This window comes from Ooceraea biroi, chromosome 10 (genome assembly GCF_003672135.1).
Source record: "Ooceraea biroi isolate clonal line C1 chromosome 10, Obir_v5.4, whole genome shotgun sequence".
Classification (NCBI taxonomy): Eukaryota; Metazoa; Arthropoda; class Insecta; order Hymenoptera; family Formicidae; genus Ooceraea; species Ooceraea biroi.
In genome coordinates, this window is record NC_039515.1 from 6744118 (window position 1) to 6769207 (window position 25090).

At 38.6% G+C, this 25090-nt stretch overlaps 1 protein-coding gene across 2 annotated transcripts in view; it reads left to right on the forward strand.

The window, feature by feature from the left end:
- LOC105282273 overlaps positions 1-25090 on the forward strand; it is a 67923-nt gene that overhangs the window by 39481 nt on the left and 3352 nt on the right. For both annotated transcript variants that reach the window (XM_026972805.1, XM_026972804.1), the window contains 6 exons: positions 17575-17658; positions 19144-19791; positions 20042-20577; positions 23361-23891; positions 24158-24360; positions 24565-24932. In XM_026972805.1, coding sequence (XP_026828606.1) covers positions 17575-17658; positions 19144-19791; positions 20042-20577; positions 23361-23891; positions 24158-24360; positions 24565-24932 — 2370 coding nt within the window. The remainder of the gene's footprint in view (positions 1-17574; positions 17659-19143; positions 19792-20041; positions 20578-23360; positions 23892-24157; positions 24361-24564; positions 24933-25090) is intronic.

Consider the following 25090-nt stretch of genomic DNA (forward strand, 5'->3'; position numbering starts at 1 on the left):
GTTCCCAGGCGCAATCACATGTCCCTTCTATCTTTTAGGGGTTTTTCCACCCCTCCTTCCCCCTCGTCCTGATATTTCACGTTAACGTAACGCGGCCTCGATGCTCACGAACCACACTGCCGAATTTAACGACCGCGAAACGCAACGGCCGGCTGATTAACGAGACGCCGTGCTATTTACGAGGTTCGTTAAATGCACGTCGCTTTGAAAAGTGATATTCCGCGTATGTAGTAACTTTACCGCGACGAAGCAAAAAGAAGGAAGCGTATTTTGTAACGGAGTGAGCGTCGTTCTAGGAAGGGAAAGTATCTTTTCATGAAGTGCGATAAATAGCTTTTGAGATACGGGGGATAACGAGATAATTAAACAGCCGTCTTCTCGGGAGACTGGAAAAATTAATTGAACCGGGAGAAAGTAAACCGAGAATGACAAGAGATCGCTATTGACGGACTGCGAAAGATGCGTAATTCGGGATGACTCGGGACGAATTAAAGTCGAAGAGCGAACGCATCGTGTTCATTTAAGGGGGGAGCCTGCTTTAGAACGCTGAAAATAAGGTATATTTTACGAATTTTTTGGAGAAACTATACAGCGGATCATTATAAAACTTCGATGCATTTATTAGTACATGTTTAAAGATAAAAAAATTATTTTTTTATTTGAATATATCGCCTGTAGAGGTCGTCCTGGAGGCGTCTTAGTGCAGCCGGCATTGTAAATTGGTGAGCATTCTCCCGCCTCCAAATTTCATCCAAACTGAAAAATTGAAATATTTTCTCGTTATTTATGAATTCCCATCGTCGATGAACCTTTAATATTCATAAAAACATTAAGTTAAACAATTATTTTTGCATGAAAAAGTTCAAAAACTTTGCCTAAAAATCGTACTTTTGTGTTCTAAGCTCCACCATTTTGGCACTTTTCAACTTTTTTCTTCTCTCTTTGGTTCATCGACGATGGGAATTCGTAAATAACGAGAACATATTTCAATTTTTCAGTTCAGACGAAATTTGGAGGCAGGAGAATGCTCACCAATTTGCAATGCCGGCGACGCGGCTGCACTAAGCCTTCTCCAGGACGACCTCTACAAGCGATATATTCAAATCAAAAAATAATTTTCTTATCTTTAAACATGTACTAATAAATGCATCAAAGTTTTATAATGATCCGCTGTATAGTTTCTCCAAAAACAATTCGTAAAATATACCTTATTTTCAGCGTTCTAAAGCAGGCTCCCCCCTTAAGGGCATGCTGGACTTGCTAGTGAACTATTTTTTCACTATAGCGATGGTAATTGCAGTTTCGAAAATTCTCTTTATTGCTTGTGCAGAATAAAAAATCCTTTTCCACAAATGAAGTATAGATAGAAAGAAAGTCCGCTCTACAGGACTTTATACTCAAAATGGCAAAAAGTTAAAAACTTGAATTTGTCTTTTCTAACTTTGTTCCATTTTGAATATAAAGTCCTGTAGAGCGGACTTTCTTTCTATCTATACTTCATTTGTGGAAAAGGATTTTTTATACTGCACAAGCAATAAAGAGAATTTTCGAAACTGCAATTACCATCGCCAGAGTGAAAAAATAGTTCACTAGCAACTCCAGCATGCCCTTAAGGGGGGAGCCTGCTTTAGAACGCTGAAAATAAGGTATATTTTACGAATTTTTTGGAGAAACTATACAGCGGATCATTATAAAACTTCGATGCATTTATTAGTACATGTTTAAAGATAAAAAAATTATTTTTTTATTTGAATATATCGCCTGTAGAGGTCGTCCTGGAGGCGTCTTAGTGCAGCCGGCATTGTAAATTGGTGAGCATTCTCCCGCCTCCAAATTTCATCCAAACTGAAAAATTGAAATATTTTCTCGTTATTTATGAATTCCCATCGTCGATGAACCTTTAATATTCATAAAAACATTAAGTTAAACAATTATTTTTGCATGAAAAAGTTCAAAAACGTTGCCTAAAAATCGTACTTTTGTGTTCTAAGCTCCACCATTTTGGCACTTTTCAACTTTTTTCTTCTCTCTTTGGTTCATCGACGATGGGAATTCGTAAATAACGAGAACATATTTCAATTTTTCAGTTCAGACGAAATTTGGAGGCAGGAGAATGCTCACCAATTTGCAATGCCGGCGACGCGGCTGCACTAAGCCTTCTCCAGGACGACCTCTACAAGCGATATATTCAAATAAAAAAATAATTTTTTTATCTTTAAACATGTACTAATAAATGCATCAAAGTTTTATAATGATCCGCTGTATAGTTTCTCCAAAAACAATTCGTAAAATATACCTTATTTTCAGCGTTCTAAAGCAGGCTCCCCCCTTAAGGGCATGCTGGAGTTGCTAGTGAACTATTTTTTCACTATAGCGATGGTAATTGCAGTTTCGAAAATTCTCTTTATTGCTTGTGCAGAATAAAAAATCCTTTTCCACAAATGAAGTATAGATAGAAAGAAAGTCCGCTCTACAGGACTTTATACTCAAAATGGCAAAAAGTTAAAAACTTGAATTTGTCTTTTCTAACTTTGTTCCATTTTGAATATAAAGTCCTGTAGAGCGGACTTTCTTTCTATCTATACTTCATTTGTGGAAAAGGATTTTTTATACTGCACAAGCAATAAAGAGAATTTTCGAAACTGCAATTACCATCGCTATAGTGAAAAAATAGTTCACTAGCAACTCCAGCATGCCCTTAAGGGGGGAGCCTGCTTTAGAACGCTGAAAATAAGGTATATTTTACGAATTTTTTGGAGAAACTATACAGCGGATCATTATAAAACTTCGATGCATTTATTAGTACATGTTTAAAGATAAAACAATTATTTTTTTATTTGAATATATCGCCTGTAGAGGTCGTCCTGGAGGCGTCTTAGTGCAGCCGGCATTGTAAATTGGTGAGCATTCTCCCGCCTCCAAATTTCATCCAAACTGAAAAATTGAAATATTTTCTCGTTATTTATGAATTCCCATCGTCGATGAACCTTTAATATTCATAAAAACATTAAGTTAAACAATTATTTTTGCATGAAAAAGTTCAAAAACTTTGCCTAAAAATCGTACTTTTGTGTTCTAAGCTCCACCATTTTGGCACTTTTCAACTTTTTTCTTCTCTCTTTGGTTCATCGACGATGGGAATTCATAAATAACGAGAACATATTTCAATTTTTCAGTTCAGACGAAATTTGGAGGCAGGAGAATGCTCACCAATTTGCAATGCCGGCGACGCGGCTGCACTAAGCCTTCTCCAGGACGACCTCTACAAGCGATATATTCAAATAAAAAAATAATTTTCTTATCTTTAAACATGTACTAATAAATGCATCAAAGTTTTATAATGATCCGCTGTATAGTTTCTCCAAAAACAATTCGTAAAATATACCTTATTTTCAGCGTTCTAAAGCAGGCTCCCCCCTTAAGGGCATGCTGGACTTGCTAGTGAACTATTTTTTCACTATAGCGATGGTAATTGCAGTTTCGAAAATTCTCTTTATTGCTTGTGCAGAATAAAAAATCCTTTTCCACAAATGAAGTATAGATAGAAAGAAAGTCCGCTCTACAGGACTTTATACTCAAAATGGCAAAAAGTTAAAAACTTGAATTTGTCTTTTCTAACTTTGTTCCATTTTGAATATAAAGTCCTGTAGAGCGGACTTTCTTTCTATCTATACTTCATTTGTGGAAAAGGATTTTTTATACTGCACAAGCAATAAAGAGAATTTTCGAAACTGCAATTACCATCGCCAGAGTGAAAAAATAGTTCACTAGCAACTCCAGCATGCCCTTAAGGGGGGAGCCTGCTTTATAACGTTGAAAATAAGGTATAATTTTACGAATTTTTTGGAGAAACTATACAGCAGATCATTATAAAACTTCGATGCATTTATTAGTACATGTTTAAAGATAAAAAAATTATTTTTTGATTTGAATATATCGCCTGTAGAGGTCCTCCTGGAGGCGTCTTAGTGCAGCCGGCATTGTAAATTGGTGAGCATTCTCCTGCCTCCAAATTTCATCCAAACTGAAAAATTGAAATATTTTCTTGTTATTTATGAATTCCCACCGTCGATGAACCTTTAATATTCATAAAAACATTAAGTTAAACAATTATTTTTGCATGAAAAAGTTCAAAAACTTTGCCTAAAAATCGTACTTTTGTGTTCTAAGCTCCACCATTTTGGCACTTTTCAACTTTTTTCTTCTCTCTTTGGTTCATCGACGATGGGAATTCATAAATAACGAGAACATATTTCAATTTTTCAGTTCAGACGAAATTTGGAGGCAGGAGAATGCTCCCAATTTGCAATGCCGGCGACGCGGCTGCACTAAGACTTCTCCAGGACGACCTCTACAAGCGATATATTCAAATAAAAAAATAATTTTCTTATCTTTAAACATGTACTAATAAATGCATCAAAGTTTTATAATGATCCGCTGTATAGTTTCTCCAAAAACAATTCGTAAAATATACCTTATTTTCAGCGTTCTAAAGCAGGCTCCCCCCTTAATTCTGAATTATCGGACGCGATGCGACGTAACGTGACGATGTAACGTGAGTTACAGAGTAACAAGATACTTAGGGAGGATGCGGCTCGCAAGAGCGAATAAAAAAGAATACAGCGCGTAGAAAAAGGAATGTAGAATGCGACACAGTCAGTGGAGACCTTGGCCCTGAATACGAGTCCTCGCAGCGTTAATTATTAAACATAATGTCGATCCTCACCCTCCGTTCTGGCCCAGCGATTATGGCGCGAGGGGGATAACCACGCGATACGCTGGGAACAACATGGGTAATGCACGTTGTGAACACGACATAAACCCTCGAAGCGTTACGACCCGAGCTAACTGGGCTAACAGTTCCCAGGCCGCAGAAGTGCGATATTCTTCTCGGTGAAACGCTACAGGGTGTCGCAATTTTACCCGGAGAAACTTGGAGATTCTATGGGGTCTCAGGAATGTTCTTAACATTTTTTCAGGCCTCGTCACTTGGCATTCCCATTCAACGAAATTATTCGTCGTCGCGCCATCCTTGAGAAAGGAAATGAAGCGAAAGATATCTTTCTGGAAGTAATCATGAGCGATAAACGCAATCTTGCGTACGGAGATACACGGAAATTGAATCGTTCTTTCGTAATTTATTCGCCGTATTTCTTCGCGTGTCTTCAATTAACGTTCATTAACGGTGTTTAAAGCCGACGTAAATCTTTATCCGACGTCTGATGAAACGTAATGGCCGCGTAAAGTAGATTTAGCGTACTTAGAAGCTGCACGCGTAGCAGTCGTAAGAACCTGCCGAGCTTCGCAACGGACCTTGACTTATCGCATCAGCGACCTTCTAGGTCTTCTGGTTGGCGTCTTAAAGATCGTCTCGCAGCGATTCCATTATCGCGATACGCCCCTTACCCCTTGATATCCGAGTTTGAAACGCTCTGTACATCATACGAGACACGCGAGACCCCTCGACGAGGAGAAGAGCCACGGCCTTAACCCTTTCGCCGCGAGACGATTTGCGAGGAATGCTCGCGAGATATCAAGTTGTCTTTTTGTCGTTAGGTATAAACATCTCGCGCTGGACTTTACGCAGACTTGATATCTGCGTCATGCAACAATTCGCGACTCCGAAGAGGAATACAAGTTTCCGGGCAAATTCCCACTTTGTTAAGGATCATAAAGTTTCAAGCTTAATTTTATTATTATTATTATATCAATAACATACAATGTTTAAAACTATATTTTTATCACGCGCGTCACACGAGAGACGCTTTTTAATTACCATCTTGCTACATTAAGAAAATCTTTTTAAACAGTTATATTCCCAACCGCAAATCTAAATAATATGCAGCCCTTTAAAGACGAGCATTTCTTGAATTATTCCAATATTTCCTTTTTTATCTATCTATTTACAAGGCTGCAAACAATTAACGAACTAACTCGGAAATCTCGAGAGATGAGACGTTGGTCGAGGATGAAAATAAACTTGAGTTGTTCAGCCGCGGCGCAGCCTCGTCGAGATGCATCGGCGATCGCTGAGACGTTTTCCCCAGAGAACAAGGCGCGTCACTGTTGCGCCGCGCGCGATGCATTTTGCTCCTCGGCACGTGCGTTTTTGCCGCAGGCTTCCGGTCCAGTTTTTAGCCCCGTCCGTCCTCGGCACGGCCGACCCTTCGTTAGGCTCGGTGCACAACGAGTGGAGAAGCCGGAGGCTTTTCTTCTAGTGGAAAATATATGTTCCCCCCCCCCCTCTCTCTTTCTCTTCTATCTCTGTTTGGTGTCATGAGAAGTTTGAGAGATTATTAATATTTGGCAACAATAATAATAACTATAATAATATAATAATAATATAATAATAGAGGGAAGTCCCCGATTATGAGATACCATATCGATTTTGCCGAATGTAAGGAAATCTATAGGCAGAATTTAAAAATGTAATACGTTCTCTTGAAGAGAATTTAATAAGCTTTAGGTTGGTCAAATGAAAAATCGAATTTAAATATTATTTTTTCTGAAAATTAAACAAATTTGAAAAAAGAGCTTTACGCAGGATCGAGAAAGTGTGCTCCTAATATAAGATACCTCGAGAAATCGGTGTTAAAAGTGCAAATACATCATTATTGCAAGTAAAAAACTTTATTAGATAGTTTTATAAAAATACTGCTGCCACAGCCTTCGCCAAATCTTCACGATTCCACTGTCGACGCTTCCTCGTTCCTCTAACCTCCATAGTCAGATTCTATAAAAATTAAATACACAAAAATTCGTAATATAAATTCGTGTTAACTTTTCTTTAACCTTAAGTAGTATTTTCTTTCTTTTTATTACACTACATACTCTTCATATTCGAGCAATAATGATCTCATATTAAGAGTACCCTGAATGTCTCGTTATACGAGCCACGCGCCTAGCGGCTCCGCGATCATGAAATCTAACCTCTACAATTAAGCAATTCAACAAATCGCGTATTTTCCTGTTACTACGATTCTACTCTATCATTGCATACTGAATTTATTGCCAACCATTTCCTTATTATATAATAAACAAGGTTTAAAGACTTACCTCAAGTTCCTTTGACATGTTCACAATTTCACAAACCTTTTCTTGCAAAAGCGAAACGCAATAACGAACAATGAATTTTTCACTAAATACATTTTACACCAAGAGTGATAAGTTCATGGTGGAACGAACAGATGGTGCTCACTAGTTTAGCAGCAACCCCATTATCTCATATTAGGAGCATATCCCATAATAGGGGATTCTCCTCTATATAATATTAAATATATTCGAGAATCATAAAAAAGAAAGCGACTTTCAAGTGTTCTCTCGTACCTTCTTGAGAGTGCTTTCAAGAGAATTCAGGAATATTAGTTTTCAAGATATACTTTCGGCGCTTCATAAAGACTGGCGTTGTAATAATTTTTAATTGTGTTTACGCGCGCGCAGTGCATCAGCATCGTGCAATTCACGTAACCGAAATAATCATCATTGGTTCATCGTCACATTATCTATGCACTTCTAGCGAATATATGACTCATGATCTCGGAAATATATTACGAACATAAACTTGATATATCGTTGATTAATTGCGCAGTTCGACATTCTGAATTTTGTTAATTGTTCCCATTTTAATTCATCAGAAAAGTCATTTAGAAAATGAACTTCGCCAATTTGGAAAAACGCGCTATACACATAGAGGAAAGTCCCCGATTATGAGATACCATATCGATTTTGCCGTATGTAAGGAAATCTATAGGCAGAATTTAAAAATGTAATACGTTATCTTGAAGAGAATTTAATAAGCTTTAGGTTGGTGAAATGAAAAATCTAATTTAAATATTATTTTTTCTGAAAATTAAAACAATTTGAAAAAAGAGCTTTACGCAGGATCGAGAAAGTGTGCTCCTAATATAAGATACCTCGAGAAATCGGTGTTAAAAGTGCAAATACATCATTATTGCAAGTAAAAAACTTTATTAGATAGTTTTATAAAAATACTGCTGCCACAGCCTTCGCCAAATCTTCACGATTCCACTGTCGACGCTTCCTCGTTCCTCTAACCTCCATAGTCAGATTCTATAAAAATTAAATACACAAAAATTCGTAATATAAATTCGTGTTAACTTTTCTTTAACCTTAAGTAGTATTTTCTTTCTTTTTATTACACTACATACTCTTCATATTCGAGCAATAATGATCTCATATTAAGAGTACCCTGAATGTCTCGTTATACGAGCCACGCGCCTAGCGGCTCCGCGATCATGAAATCTAACCTCTACAATTAAGCAATTCAACAAATCGCGTATTTTCCTGTTACTACGATTCTACTCTATCATTGCATACTGAATTTATTGCCAACCATTTCTTTATTATGTAATAAACAGGGTTTAAAGACTTACCTCAAGTTCCTTTGACATGTTCACAATTTCACAAACCTTTTCTTGCGAAGGCTAAACGCAATAACGAACAATGAATTTTTCACTGAATACATTTTACACCAAGAGTAATAAGTTCATGGTGGAACTAACAGATGGTGCTCAATGGTTTAGCAGAATCCCATTATCTCATATTAGGAGCATATCTCATAATAGGGGATTCTCCTCTAATGGCGATAAAAAAATTAAACTTCATTTTCACGATTCTCGCGAGACGCGATATCGACGTACTCTTCTATAAAAAAATCATGTTCAATTATTATATATTCTGTACGATAATAATAGTGAAAATGCATTCGCCCGTACGTGAATTATTTTACTCAATTTTACTCGAATCTCATGATTAAATTACATACATTTCTCAGTTTTCCCCCAAGGAACGTTAAGATACTTTCCATGATACGTCAACGTCATTCATGCTTCGGGATCGACGTCTCAATCGTACCGCTGGAATCGTGCGTCGGTCGCAAATGCGGCTCAACACGAGCGCACGTTGGGAATAGAGAGTTCGAGGAAGGCGCGCGAGACCTTAAAGGCCGAGAGAGCAAAGCGAGTAGGTGGGCCGTCAGTGCTTTTATGATCATTCGTACATGGTGTACGTAACGTTCGATGCATCTCTCGGTTGCATCTCTTGGCGGTAGGTGAAGTCGGGCGCATTAACGTGGCGAGCGTGGGAGCCGCTTGTATTTACGACCCGTATCGGGGCCCGTGCAAGCGGACCCACCGACCCCGTTCGCTCAGTCCCCCGAGTACTTTTATCCTGTTCGAGCAAAGATACGGGCGAGAACGGTGCCTCGCTGTTCTCTCTTTCAGTTGGGGGTTCCCCGAGATACTTGAAACCGATTTGCCTTCGGCGAATATTGATTTTTCGGTTACGCGGGCCCTAACGGACCCCGACGAACCGAGTGACTTTAAAACTCGTACAGTAAACATCAGGTCTTTGATGAATTCATGATTGAATCAAATTTTAGGTTGGTTTTATATTTCAGGTTTTTTATAAAATACTCCTCTCTCTTTCTCTCCAAGTTGTAAAAATTGTGTTAACTTCTTTTTTACTTTTTAATTGAGAGGTGTTGTATTCTATTACATCACATCAGATTTCAGATCTTTCATTCATTTATAATTAAATCAGTTTTCAATTTAAATAATTTTGTGTCTTGAATTTTTCATGTCTTCAGCTTCTCCTAATTCCTCGTCTTATTGGCTTCTTCGGATTCGAACGGATTTTAGGTGAATGCGATGTACCTCGCGCTGCTCCAAAGACCGCACATTTAATGTTACTAATTCCAGAGTTTACGAATTTTATCCGGATTTAAATATTTTTTTCGTACGGAGGGACGAAATAATCAAATTTAACACTCGATCGGCGGATCTCATTAGGACTGGCAGATTCTGACTGGGAATCGCAGATGTGTGCATAAATACGCGGATCGCAAATGCACTGGAGTCATTTCACGTCGTGCGTTAAAGTAATAAGGTGGGACAATAGGCCCCGAGACGCTCGCTCTCGCGGTTACGGCGAATTACGTGTCCCACGTTCGCCGTTACCGTTTTACGAGCGGAATAATTACCTGGAATTACGCGCGCGACCCCAGAATCACACCTACACACGCACTTGCAGTCTCGGGTCCCACCGGTCTCTTTGTTCGCGATCCTGACAAAATTCCACGCTCGTCCACGAGAGGATAGCTCCTACTGATCGTCCTCTTGGAATTTCATGATCGTTCAATTGCGATATTTCCGACGAGGAAGATGTCGGTGCTTACGTTCGCGGAAACAATGGCGAACACCTGATTCCGGCGATCGAGATTTCAAAGTCGATCCCCCGAGAGGATTTTCCGGGATTTCTCCGATGGATTTCCGATTAGAACGAGTTCAACGACCGCCTCTTTGTAGTTCAATCGAGGACTTTGTAAGAGGTTGAACGTAAAATGAAAAACTCTGACTCTCAAAATGGTTAAATGGTTACGGCTGTTTCATGGAAAAATCCTTGAGAGGGACTTTAGCTTTTCAGAACTTCAAAGTTCAATTATTTGATCTGATTCTGATATTCTGATATTTAAAAAAAGATAAAACTTTTAGCATAAATCTTTTTTAATTGTTCTCTGAATTGAGTTTAGTAATTTTTAGTTAATTTTAGAAATTTCCGAATACTCAAGATATATACAGGGTGTCCCGGGTTTTAACCGACAAACTGCGGGAGCATATTCTACTAGTGGAAATAAGAAAAAATTCTTATATCGAGTTTGCTTAGAAATGCTTTATTACAAAGTTATAAACCAATATTGAAAAGGAATATGAGATAAGTAACAACGGAACATAGTGTAGAATTTGGAAGGTCGAAGATGTTTACGTTACGTGTATTCACGTGTATTCATGTTCACTATGTTGAAACGATTCAGTATGATTGTTACTTTCACAACAGTAGCTGTTAGATTTCAATCGTCGTGTCAACTAGCAATTACTATCAGAGTGCCAAAAGTGTTTTCAAATGAGGAATACACCGATATTCATTTCGTGTACGGATTCTGTGACGGAAATGCACGAGCTGCCGTACGAGAGTATCAACGTAGATTTCCCAACAGGAGAGTACCAGATAGATTTAAAGCAACGAATTACTAATTCAGTTACTGAGATGCAAGAAAATTTTCAGGAATGTCGTACCGTAACAAATTCTGTACTACGTCGATGTCTAGCTTGTATCGATGTGCAAGGACAACATTTTGAAATGCGTCACTAAATCATTGCGTAGATAATTTTTATTTTTGTGAAAAAATCCGTTGTTACTTATCTCATATTTCTTTTCAATATTGGTTTATAACTTTGTAATAAAGCATTCCTAAGCAAACTCGATATAAGAATTTTTTCTTATTTCCACTAGTAGAATATGCTCCCGCAGTTTGTCGGTTAAAACCCGGGACACCCTGTATATAGAGGAAAGTCCCCGATTATGAGATACCATATCGATTTTGCCGAATGTAAGGAAATCTATAGGCAGAATTTAAAAATGTAATACGTTATCTTGAAGAGAATTTAATAAGCTTTAGGTTGGTCAAATGAAAAATCGAATTTAAATATTATTTTTTCTGAAAATTAAACAAATTTGAAAAAAGAGCTTTACGCAGGATCGAGAAAGTGTGCTCCTAATATAAGATACCTCGAGAAATCGGTGTTAAAAGTGCAAAATACATCAGTATTGCAAGTAAAAAACTTTATTAGATAGTTTTATAAAAATACTGCTGCCACAGCCTTCGCCAAATCTTCACGATTCCACTGTCGACGCTTCCTCGTTCCTCTAACCTCCATAGTCAGATTCTATAAAAATTAAATACACAAAAATTCGTAATATAAATTCGTGTTAACTTTTCTTTAACCTTAAGTAGTATTTTCTTTCTTTTTATTACACTACATACTCTTCATATTCGAGCAATAATGATCTCATATTAAGAGTACCCTGAATGTCTCGTTATACGAGCCACGCGCCTAGCGGCTCCGCGATCATGAAATCTAACCTCTACAATTAAGCAATTCAACAAATCGCGTATTTTCCTGTTACTACGATTCTACTCTATCATTGCATACTGAATTTATTGCCAACCATTTCTTTATTATGTAATAAACAGGGTTTAAAGACTTACCTCAAGTTCCTTTGACATGTTCACAATTTCACAAACCTTTTCTTGCAAAGGCTAAACGCAATAACGAACAATGAATTTTTCACTAAATACATTTTACACCAAGAGTAATAAGTTCATGGTGGAACTAACAGATGGTGCTCAATGGTTTAGCAGAAACCCCATTATCTCATATTAGGAGCATATCTCATAATAGGGGATTGATTCTCCTCTATATATATATATATATATATATATATATATTTATATTATATTATTTATGACTATGCTGTAACAATAATAAGAGGATCTTTATTAATATTTATGAGACAATTATTTACGTCATTTGTAATTTAGATTTGTTTTAAAACCGTACTGCGTCGCGTTAGCATTTAAAAGCAAACAAGCGGTTTATATAGCGTTCTGCATGTTTATTCTCTACCAGTTTTTCTCATCTCTGCTTCTTATCTTTTTGCAAAGAAAGGAGACGATAAACGCGAGGCTCGAGCGTGTAGGTTGCATTGTGGGTCATCTCGCCTATGTCTTGCACCGGACGCAGCATCTCTTTGGGAAATGTTCCACAGTCGTTCAACACGAACGACTCTCAACCTTTCCATGGCCTCGAAAATTTTACCATCCGCGATTGCTCTAGGAGAAATAAGACTGTCACGCGTATGACGCGAGCGTTACAACGTGGCACAGACCTATTATTCTCTCCTCCGGATGCATAATTATTCTTCCTTTAGAAAGTCACCGTCGTTTTTATGGAAGATTAAAAATTATAGACACATACCGCAGATACAGAAAATGAATCAAAAAATACAATACGTATAAAATAAGCAATATATATTTACAAAACAATGCTTTTTAGAATTAAGATGATTGTTTAAACTGAAATTATTAGTTTCAAAAATGTAAAGAAGATAATTTAATATGTGATTGCAAGTAACTAATTCAACAAAATACATAATTGAAAATAAATAGTGATTTCTGTGCCTCTTCTATACAACTATTCAATTATAAATAAAATAATGACCGCACTCTAAGCGTGCAAAGCAACAAGCTAGTTACGTAATTACGATCATCGCCTCTTGTTCTTTTAAATGCTAACGAGGCTTTACGGTATCTTTTGCGTATCGGAACGAGGCTTACAATCATAGCATTGACTGGCCAAGCGTGTCATCGTCGTATCAGCTACGGCCGCGAGTCGTAATAACAGAAATGTCGAAGAAGAGCGGCGTTGCGGGCAACAGCCGCCGACCATATGGCTGGGAACGGGATGGCGAAGATCAACGAAGCGATGAAGAGGCGAGGAAGAAACGGACAGGGCTAATTTGCATCGCTCCAGTTTAGATTAGCGGGCGTTTCGTCGCGAGCGCTTTCTTCCTACGCCACGGCTGATTATCTTCCTCGCTTCGAAGCGCAACGTTGAGACCGAAAGAGAAAGAGATCTCCTGAGAGAGTAATTACGTGACGAGAAACACGAGTCGATATTCCTTCCAACACGCGATGCATACCTCGTAAAAGAGACCACGGCGACGACTATTAATCCCCGCGCGATCGTGAGGATTTGCGCCTCGCCGGGCGTTTCTCCCTTAGAGCAAGCGTATTATTCGATACGAGATGATAAACGGCAACATTTGACGTTACATTACAGTTACGCACATGTGCGCACCCAGCAAACGCAAAATATGACTATTATATAACACAGAAGTAACACGTAATATAACAACTGTTATATGTTATTAATGTTGAGGTTGCATAATTTACTTTGTAATTGCGTTATAAAACTGTTATATTGCTCTGTTATATATTGGTTATAATAATATAACAGTAATATAACTGAAATATGCGATATTATATAACTGTAATATTTGCAAATTATGTCTATGTTATATATCATTTTTAACATTCAGATGTCGAGTTGTCCGGTAGATGGCTTCGTTTCTCGCATGCAAAATATAATACAAAATATATTGGGTTGTTCGGAAAGTAATTTCGTTTTTCACAAAGCGATGTCGTTAGTCGCGTTCCTCGATACTTAACCTTACTCTAAGCGGCAAATTCGTTTAATATTTTGACAACTGACATTTCAGACGTCATTTAGTATCCTTATTGTGTTGCGATCTGTCAAGTAATGTTTTTTGGCATCACATCAAACATGGAAAATCAAAGTGAGCATTTTCGTAATATTTTGCTTTTTTACTACCGAAAGGGTAAAAATGCAGTGCAAGCGAGAACAAAATTGTGTGCCGTGTACGGAGAAGATGTATTGAGTGAACGTCAGTGTCAGAATTGGTTTTCGAAATTTCGTACTGGAAATTTCGATTTGAAAGATGCACCACGTTCAGGTCGGCCAATTAAAGCTGATGACGAGAAAATAAAGGCTCTGGTCGATGCAAACCGTCGCATAACAACACGCGAAATTACTGAAAAGTTAAATTTATCGAATTCGACCGTTTACGATCATTTGAAACGCCTTGGATTCGTTTCGAAGCTCGATATTTGGGTTCCACACAATTTAAAGGAAATTGACTTGATTCGACGCATTACCATCTGCGATTCATCGTTGAAACGTGAAGAAAATGAACCATTTTTGAAGCGAATCATAACTGGAGATGAAAAATGGATTGTTTACAACAATGTTAAGCGAAAACGATCATGGTCCAGGCAAGATGAACCTGCTCAATCGACATCCAAGGCAGATATTCATCAAAAGAAGATGATGCTTTCTGTATGGTGGGATTGGAAGGGAATCGTATTTTTCGAGCTACTACCAAGCAACCAGACGATTGATTCGAAAGTGTATTGTCGTCAGCTGGATGAATTGGATGCTGCCATCAAGCAGAAGCGACCGGAATTGGCGAATAGGAAAGGTGTCGTATTCCATCACGACAATGCCAGACCACACACAAGTTTGGTCACTCGCCAGAAGCTTTTACAGCTTGGATGGGATGTGCTACCACACCCACCATACTCTCCTGATCTGGCACCATCCGATTACCATTTGTTCCGGTCTCTACAAAATTCTTTGAACAATGTAAACTTCGATTCAAATGAAGGCGTCAAAAATCACTTGCTTCAATTTTTTGTCAATAAGGAGAAAGACTTCTATGAGCGTGGAGTCTTAAAGTTGCCAGAAAGATGGCGAAAGGTAGTGGAACAAAATGGCTAATACATCACTGAATAAAATTGATTCTAAATATGAAAAAACCGCCTTTCATTTTTCCTTGAAAAAACGAAATAACTTTCCGAACAACCTAATATATAACTGTAATATTTGCATATTATGTCTATGTTATATATCATTTTTAACATTCAGATGTCGAGTTGTCCGGTAGATGGCTTCGTTTCTCGCATGCAAAATATAATACAAAATATATTGGGTTGTTCGGAAAGTAATTTCGTTTTTCACAAAGCGATGTCGTTAGTCGCGTTCCTCGATACTTAACCTTACTCTAAGCGGCAAATTCGTTTAATATTTTGACAACTGACATTTCAGACGTCATTTAGTATCCTTATTGTGTTGCGATCTGTCAAGTAATGTTTTTTGGCATCACATCAAACATGGAAAATCAAAGTGAGCATTTTCGTAATATTTTGCTTTTTTACTACCGAAAGGGTAAAAATGCAGTGCAAGCGAGAACAAAATTGTGTGCCGTGTACGGAGAAGATGTATTGAGTGAACGTCAGTGTCAGAATTGGTTTTCGAAATTTCGTACTGGAAATTTCGATTTGAAAGATGCACCACGTTCAGGTCGGCCAATTAAAGCTGATGACGAGAAAATAAAGGCTCTGGTGGATGCAAACCGTCGCATAACAACACGCGAAATTGCTGAAAAGTTAAATTTATCGAATTCGACCGTTTACGATCATTTGAAACGCCTTGGATTCGTTTCGAAGCTCGATATTTGGGTTCCACACAATTTAAAGGAAATTGACTTGATTCGACGCATTACCATCTGCGATTCATCGTTGAAACGTGAAGAAAATGAACCATTTTTGAAGCGAATCATAACTGGAGATGAAAAATTGATTGTTTACAACAATGTTAAGCGAAAACGATCATGGTCCAGGCAAGATGAACCTGCTCAATCGACATCCAAGGCAGATATTCATCAAAAGAAGATGATGCTTTCTGTATGGTGGGATTGGAAGGGAATCGTATTTTTCGAGCTACTACCAAGCAACCAGACGATTGATTCGAAAGTGTATTGTCGTCAGCTGGATGAATTGGATGCTGCCATCAAGCAGAAGCGACCGGAATTGGCGAATAGGAAAGGTGTCGTATTCCATCACGACAATGCCAGACCACACACAAGTTTGGTCACTCGCCAGAAGCTTTTACAGCTTGGATGGGATGTGCTACCACACCCACCATACTCTCCTGATCTGGCACCATCCGATTACCATTTGTTCCGGTCTCTACAAAATTCTTTGAACAATGTAAACTTCGATTCAAATGAAGGCGTCAAAAATCACTTTCTTCAATTTTTTGTCAATAAGGAGAAAGACTTCTATGAGCGTGGAGTCTTAAAGTTGCCAGAAAGATGGCGAAAGGTAGTGGAACAAAATGGCTAATACATCACTGAATAAAATTTATTCTAAATATGAAAAAACCGCCTTTCATTTTTCCTTGAAAAAACGAAATAACTTTCCGAACAACCTAATATATAACTGTAATATTTGCATATTATGTCTATGTTATATATCATTTTTAACATTCAGATGTCGAGTTGTCCGGTAGATGGCTTCGTTTCTCGCATGCAAAATATAATACAAAATATATATAGGAACGGTGATCACGGCAGGGCACGACTTGTTGTATCGTAAGTCCATTTCTACGATGAAGTGGTACATTTTTGGACGAATAATAAATAAGAGGAAAGTACGAACTTGTACATAACGTTTAGGAAAATAAATTAAACGTGCACCTGTAGTTGTAGAGAGAGGAAGAAAGAATAAATAATATATATTCCATTTATATAACATTTAAATAACATTTTAGTAACACGTTATATTATTGTTATATTACTGCAATTTCGTTTGAGTGGGAAATTACAACCAACATATACGTTACATGTAACGAACATGTTACATTGCGTGTTACATTCTGTTATATTATGGCAATATCATCGTTATATGACTGTGTTTGCTGGGCACCTTCCGGTACGCTTCTACGTCTCAATCATCGTGCGGAAGCTATTTCCGTTGGATAAATAGACAAATGCTATCACGTCGCAAAATAAATCGATTTAATTATTCGATATAATTACTTGACGAGATTGAACTAATTAGTTAAGATGGAAATCAAGATTATATCCGATCGGAAAATAGAATTATACAACACATCATGTGCACCGTGAAAGATTATAAGTCTGAGAAATTGCGCTGAAGTATGTTTTAATGATGAAAATAATGATGAAATAAAATTATATATTCAAGCGGTGATTTGATGCAGATTTGAATTTACTATGTATCTAACGAGATTGTACGAGACGTTAAAAATTGCACGTCACTTTTTGTTTCAGGCACATGTGGTCTCGGCTTTCGAGCAATCGTTATCCAACATGACCCAGAGGCTGCAACAGCTCACAGCGACGGCCGAGAAAAAGGTAAGAACGATTATCATCATCCATACAAAAATATGAATTATCATTAAAAATATTAATAAAATTGATTACACAGGCCGACATTTTTAGACTTTTTGTCTGCTGTTTGAATATAAATATCATTTTCGATGTATTTTTTCACGCTGAACACGAATCCGGCCGCGAAATTGCTCTATAACGTCAGGTTTTTGAGAAAAATGAGGTTAAAAGTGTCAAAAGTGACGTTTTTTGCCATTTTTATGAATTTTTCGCTGGTAAAATAAATTTTATTTTTTACTTTCGTTTACGCCATCTTAAAGTGCCAACTTTTATCTTTAAACTCGATTTTTCGAAACTCCGTAGGATTTTTTTCGCCGAGTTAACCACTCCGCTGTCAGACGAACATTTCGGCCTCCGTAGCACTCGATTTTAAGTATTTATGATATTAAGTTATTAAGTTTATATGTGCCTATGTACTTATATAATATCTTTTTAATGATTTAAAAATAAAAAAATGAAATTATAAAAAATGAAAATTAAAATGATAAAAAATGATAAAACAATTTAAAAACAACAAAGCTAAAAACATTTTTAAAAAATCAAAAGAGTGTGATGTAGGCTGCCTCCACGTGGTGCACTCTGGTAAACGTAGAAGGTTTGTAAAATCGCTCCTACTGCGGCTAAACGGTCTACGAACAAAGAACATGTTGCAGGATACTGTGTTTGCATCAGTAAGGTATAGTTAATTTTTGCTCGTGTAAAGTACATTATACACAGAAGATTAAAAATGCCAGAATCTCATTTGGGGAAGCGAAATGTAACCCACCCAGAAGTAAAAAAACAGTATATACCAAATTTTATTGAAATTCTAATAGTTTTACAAATTTTGGTCCGCCATATTGGATCGGCCATTTTGAATTTTTAAAATCTTATTTCAGAATTGGATTCAGCGACCTCAAAAACCTTCATATTAAAATCATTATTATCCAGTTCTGAAGTTTTGTTCTCCAAGTACATTTTTGGCACGAAATGTTCGTCTGACAGCGGAGTGGTTAACTCGGCAAAAAAAAATCCTACGGAGTTTCGAAAAATCGAGTTTAAAGATAAAAGTTGGCACTTTAAGATGGCGAAAACGAAAGTAAAAAACAAAATTTATTTTACCAGCGAAAAAATCATAAAAATGGCAAAAAACGTCACTTTTGACACTTTTAACCTCATTTTTCTCAAAAACCTTACGTCATAGAGCAATTTCGCGGCCGGATTCGTGTTCAGCGTGAAAAAATACATCGAAAATGATATCTTATATTCAAACAGCAAAAACCATGTCGGCCTGTGTTATTGACACAATATATCTCACAAAATTGACGAAAAAGATCTTTGCAACAGTTTCTTCAAACATTTGCATCGAGTCGTGCACTATCTGGACTTTATTAAGAAAGAAAGAGACATGAACACGTAAATTCTAAGTCCATTAAATGACACTCGATGACTTTTCTGGCGATTTTCCAGGATTCCGAGCTTCAGGAGCTCCGGGAGACCATCGAGAGGCTACGCAAGCAGAGCGCCGAGGCTGGATTAAATAATGCTCCACCCGCGAGCAATGGACGGCGTCATACTTTAGGTGACTCCGAGTCCAGCACTACCGGCTGCACCGGCAGCAGCAATCATCATCAGGGCGCCTCGATGGCGCGGCAGCTATCTGCAGACAGTGTGACGTCCTTGAACTCGCTGAGCAGCGCCTGCTCGGCCAGCAGCAGCCATCACAAGAAGAAGGGTTGGCTGCGCAGCTCCTTCTCCAAAGCGTTCTCCAGATCGCGCAAGAACCGCCACGGCTCGGTGTCCGACGCTGAAGACTGCAAGGAGAGTCCGGGTGGTGATCTGAGCGCACCGAATAGTCCCAGATTGCCAACCGCCTCCAAGCATGAAACCGCGAGGGGACAGACCACGAGGAACAACAGCCAGAATTCACCCGATCATGAGAATCCTCTGTCGGGAAGCAAGAGCAGCTCGGCGTTGTACAAGAAAGAAGATGAGGACGTAGACGAGCTAAAGAAGCAGCTAAGAGAGAAGGACTTGGTGCTCACGGATATCAGATTGGAAGCACTGTCCTCGGCTCATCAACTGGAGTCTTTGAAGGACACAGTCATCCAAATGAGGGTGAGTAGGATTTTCTTGATAAAAGATATAAAAATTCAATTCTTCTTTCTTCTGATAAGAAAATCGCAAAACTTGAAAAGTTCTGTAATTATTATCAATATAATTACACAAAAATTCTAAATATAAATGTAAATTTCAATTATTATTATATAGAAAAGACACAATATCTGCATTGAAAAGAATCTACGCAATTAATTTGTTCCATTAATTTCTATTGATTCTACTGTTTCATAATAATTGCTTCTTTCAGTATGAGATGCTGAACCTGAAGCAGAACAACGAGCGTCTGCAGCGGCTGGTGACTTCAAAATCACTCACCTCCTCTCAGTCTTCTCTACCCAGCGACCCGGATCGACGTTTCAGCATGACCGAAGTGGCATCGAGCGTCGCGGCGCTATCGAACGGCGATGCCAGTTCCACGGCTGACCAGCTGGAGGACCTCAGCGTTCCGGTCGAGCACACTGTAGTGCCATCGAGCACAACGACCTCGGAATCGGTCCTCGAGCAGGACACCGATGGCAAAAGAATTAACGTCGCCGTGTACCTCGGCAGCGAGCGGAATTTCAACTACAACCTGGTTAACGGAAGTTCCGCCGATGGCACCATGGGCGAACCACCGCACTGCGTAATCGCCAGCGTGTGCATCAGCAACAAGACCAGTTGGGACGCGTTAGATTCTATGGTGAGGCGTTGCTTCAAGGAGTACGTCTCCCGGGTGGATCCTGTGACAAATCTGGGTCTCGGTGTCGAGTGCGTTGCCGCGTATCATCTTGGCGAAGCTTCCAGGTTGGTGATCGTTTACTTACAGAATAGTCGAATAAACTATTGGGTCGTCCGGAAAGTTCGTGCCGATTTTTAATAGATGGCGTTGGGAACATGTCTGAATATATCAATGTTATTGAAAACATACGATTTATATACATATGCTTAAAGGTGACATTTCAACGCATCTTTAGGAAAAAAGTTGTTTCAGATAAATTGATTCGTGTCAGTTTTGTACTCTTTTGAAGATGGAAGAAAACAAAGAACATTTTAGACACTTGATGCGTTTCTATTATCGGAAAGGCAAAAATGCCTCACAAGCAACAAATTCGATATGTTCTGTTTACGGAGAAGGCGCTTTAGCTGAAAGAACCGTACGTAAGTGGTTCGCTAAGTTTAGAGCTGGTGATTTTAACCTTAAAGACCAAGAACGCTCGGGCAGACCCTCTACTACTGATGATGACCAAATCAAGACACTGATCGAGAATAACCCGCGCTACACGACACGTGAATTAGCAGAGGTACTGAAAATATCGAAAACCACTGTCCACGATCATGTAGTGAAGCTTGGTTACGTAAGTCGCTATGATGTATGGGTTCCGCATAATTTGGCCGAAAAAAATTTAACGGATCGCATTTCCATCTGCGACTCGCCGTACAAGCGCAACGAAAACGTACCATTTTTGAAGCAATTAGTGACGGGTAACGAAAAATGGATCATTTACAACAATGTAGAACGAAAAAGATTCTGGGGTAAGCGAAATGAACCAGCATTAACCACTCCGAAAGCAGGCCTTCATCCAAAAAAAGTCATGCTCTGTGTCTGGTGGGATTGGAAAGGAATCCTATATTATGAGCTCCTACCACACAACCAAACGATAAATGCAGATAAGTACTGCTCGCAACTGGACGAATTAAAGACAGCGATTCAGGAAAAACGTCCAGAATTAGCTAATAGGAAGGGCGTCGTGTTCCATCAGGACAATGCCAGACCTCATGTTTCTTTGACTACCCGACAAAAATTGTTGGAGTTTGGCTGGGATGTGCTACCTCACCCACCGTATTCACCAGACATTGCACCTTCAGACTTTCACTTATTTAGGTCTGTGCAAAATTCTCTTAGCGGCAAGAACTTCAACTCTTTGATCGACATAAAAAACCACCTTGAGGAGTTTTTCGCCGAGAAACCTAAGAAGTTCTGGGAGAATGGAATCTTCCAGTTGCGTGAAAGATGGACAAAGGTTGTGAAACAAAACGGTGCATACATAAGTCAATAAATATTTATCGACATAAAAAAATGTTGCCTTTGAATTTTCCTTCAAAATCGGCACGAACTTTCCGGACGACCCAATATATCGCGAACTCTTTATTTCAGTATCCGAAAAATTACGCAACAATCCAATATTTGTAAATTAGATAAAGGAGAGATAAATTATCATTCAACCACACACGAAAGCTTCGAATCTTATTTAAGGGGGTATTCTAGTGTAAAAGCGGAATTTGTATGCTATTTTGGTGAATTTTTTTGGAAAAAAGTATAAGGTTGTTTGAGGCAGGGTTTTCCCTGCTTATTCATACATATTTGGTGTATGTTTCCAAATTTTTGTATTAGACAATAACTATAAATAAGCGCTGCACATGATATTAAATAAGAACATGAAAAAAAAGTTGGTCCATGGTTCCCATGATTTCAGCTGTTCTGCTCATCTGAAACAAAAAAACCAAAGAGATTCTTAATTAGTATGAGTGTGGCTATAGCAGGTACCAGAATGAAAAAAAATGTTGAAAATTTAAAACGTGACTTCATTGAGAAAATTAAGTTTCAATTTGTGCCATTTTTTTCACCATTGAAGGGCTGTAGAAATTCCAAAAAACAATATTTCGACTTGATTGTGGTAGGGGCTATAGCCACACATATGCTGAAGATGTGTGCAAAAGCCTGAGTCAATTGATTAACTGGTTTTTGAGATATCATGGGAACCAATTTGAAAAACGTGGTTTCGAGAAAAACACGTTTAAAGTTTTTCATACTGATTACATAGAGATAATGTTACTTACGATCAATCGGCTAGTCCAGGGCCATACAGGGGACATTCCTCTTGTTCGTAGAAGTCCTGCAGAGCTGATCTCTCTTCCCTGCGATTCATTCTCTGATCTCGAGGGAAGTTAGTGGAGCGCCGCCCCGAGCGGGTGATACGAGCTTCGTTCCGGGAGTTTGCGTACATCACCGCTTGCTGGCCAATACTAACTCCCATCACGTTCATAAGTTTGAAAATTGGCATAAATCCTTTATTGAAAATTATAACTGCCAAGAATGTTGCTATTTCAACAACTTTCACGCCAGCGTGGGGATGTTTTGGAGCAAAAGTCCAAATCAATGAACTTAGAGATTCATTGTACTATGTAACCTGTACTATACAAAGGCTCCAATGCAAATGTACGACCTTCAAAGAATAACGATCTTCCGACCCTACCTAAAATACTAACACAATGCTCTGTTGCGTGCCGCGCGGTCCAACCGCCGAGCGCGCGCCAGAAGTTATTTTCTATTAGGTGCTATTACTTTGTTAATTTTTCGAATCGGGCTAAATCTTCTCGCAGACATATTTTCCATACCATATACTTGCAAAATATGCCAAAAAAAAATTCGATTTTTCTGACATGTTACACTAGAATACCCCCTTAAGAAAATATTATTCCTCCAAAATTTTTAAATAAGTAACTTTAAACAATTTTTCGAAACATCCGTTATTATTTTTTCTCATATATTTTTTTCGCAGAATTTTTTAATTTCTGATCTCTTTCAGATGCACCACCGATTCGCAGCATCCCGAGCTACTGCCGTGTGGTTATTTAATCGGCCACGTGAAAACTATCTATCTAGTGCTATCGGGTTACTCTTGGCTGGCGGTGGACACCCTCATACCGCGTTCCATCGTTCAGCGGCTGATCTCTCTCCTAACTGAGCATCGCAGAGTGATTCTGTGCGGCCCGAGCGGCACGGGAAAAAGTTACCTGGCCGGAAAGCTGGCACATGCCCTGGTGGACGCCGACAATGACACCAAAGACGCCACTGCCGTCGCCACCTTCAACGTCGACCACAAGTCCAGCAAAGAACTACGTCAATATCTCGCGCACATTGCCGAGAGATGCGATTCGAACACTGCTGATGAACTACCGAGAGTGATCATCCTGGAAAACTTGCAACATGCTGCATCTCTGGGCGAGCTCTTCAGTGGACTCTTGGGAACGAGGCATTCATCGTGTCCTGCCATTATTGGTACCATGAGCCAGGCTACTTGCAGCACCACCAATTTGCAATTGCATCATAATTTCAGGTACCTGTGCAATGATAAAGATGTGTTTTGATTATATCTGTGCAAAGAGCGTTCAAATAATTTATGAAAATTGCCTAATATTCTAAAACTGTTTTACAATTCTTAAAAAAGAAGCTGGATGTTTGAAAATTGAATTTCATTAAATTTAATTTAATGCAAATTTGAAATATTATCTCTATGCATCCTTTTAAATATTTTCTTTTCATATTCTTGGTATATACATATTTCGTGTTCTTGGTTTTAATTATGTAATTGCATATAAATAGGTGGGTGTTATGCGCGAACCATATGGAGCCGGTGAAGGGATTTCTGGGACGTTACCTGAGAAGGAAGTTACTGGAGCACGAGTTGCGAGAGTGCGCCGGGACGAGAAACGCGGAAATGGCAGCGGTGGTCGAGTGGCTGCCGCGTGTGTGGCTGCATCTCAACAAGTTCCTAGAGACTCACAGCAGCTCCGACGTCACTATAGGTAAAGATACAAAAGAATACTTTCACATTGGTTCGCAAGATATTATTACTCTTTAAATACAAAAGTTGCCATGGATCCTAATTGAGTCAAGATTTAAAATTCTCCTGCATATGTTATACTTTGCTGAAATTTTATTTCATACGATTATTAATTTTTCTATGTACCAATAAATTAAATAAAATAACAATATTAATAATTCGTCAGGTCCGCGACTTTTCCTGTCGTGTCCGATGGAAGTGGCCGGCTCTCAGGTGTGGTTCACCGATCTGTGGAACTATTCAGTGATACCATATCTGGTGGAGGCCGTCAGGGAAGGTTTAACGCTCTATGGAAGACGCGTGAGCGGAAATGGAAACGGCGAGCCCACGTGGGAGGATCCAGCACAGTTCATCACATCCAGCTATCCTTGGCTGTCAACGCATGCCGTGCACGGTGGCAGTGACGCTCTTCTGCGTTTACGACCCGAAGACGTGGGTTACGACGTTGTTTCCAGCGGACACACCTCCGGCGTAGGTGCCTCTAGCGTAAAGAGCCTCGGAAGTACTCACAGCGATACCGAAGGAGATCCTCTGGTGAGTAGATCATCAAGATATTAAAAGAAGAAAAAAAGAAATAAATAAATAAAATATATATAAATTTTTATATTAATTATAATATACTTTATAAACTATATACGCATGTCTCGTATATACTTTATACTTTAGTTATACAGGGTGTCCCGGGTTTTAAC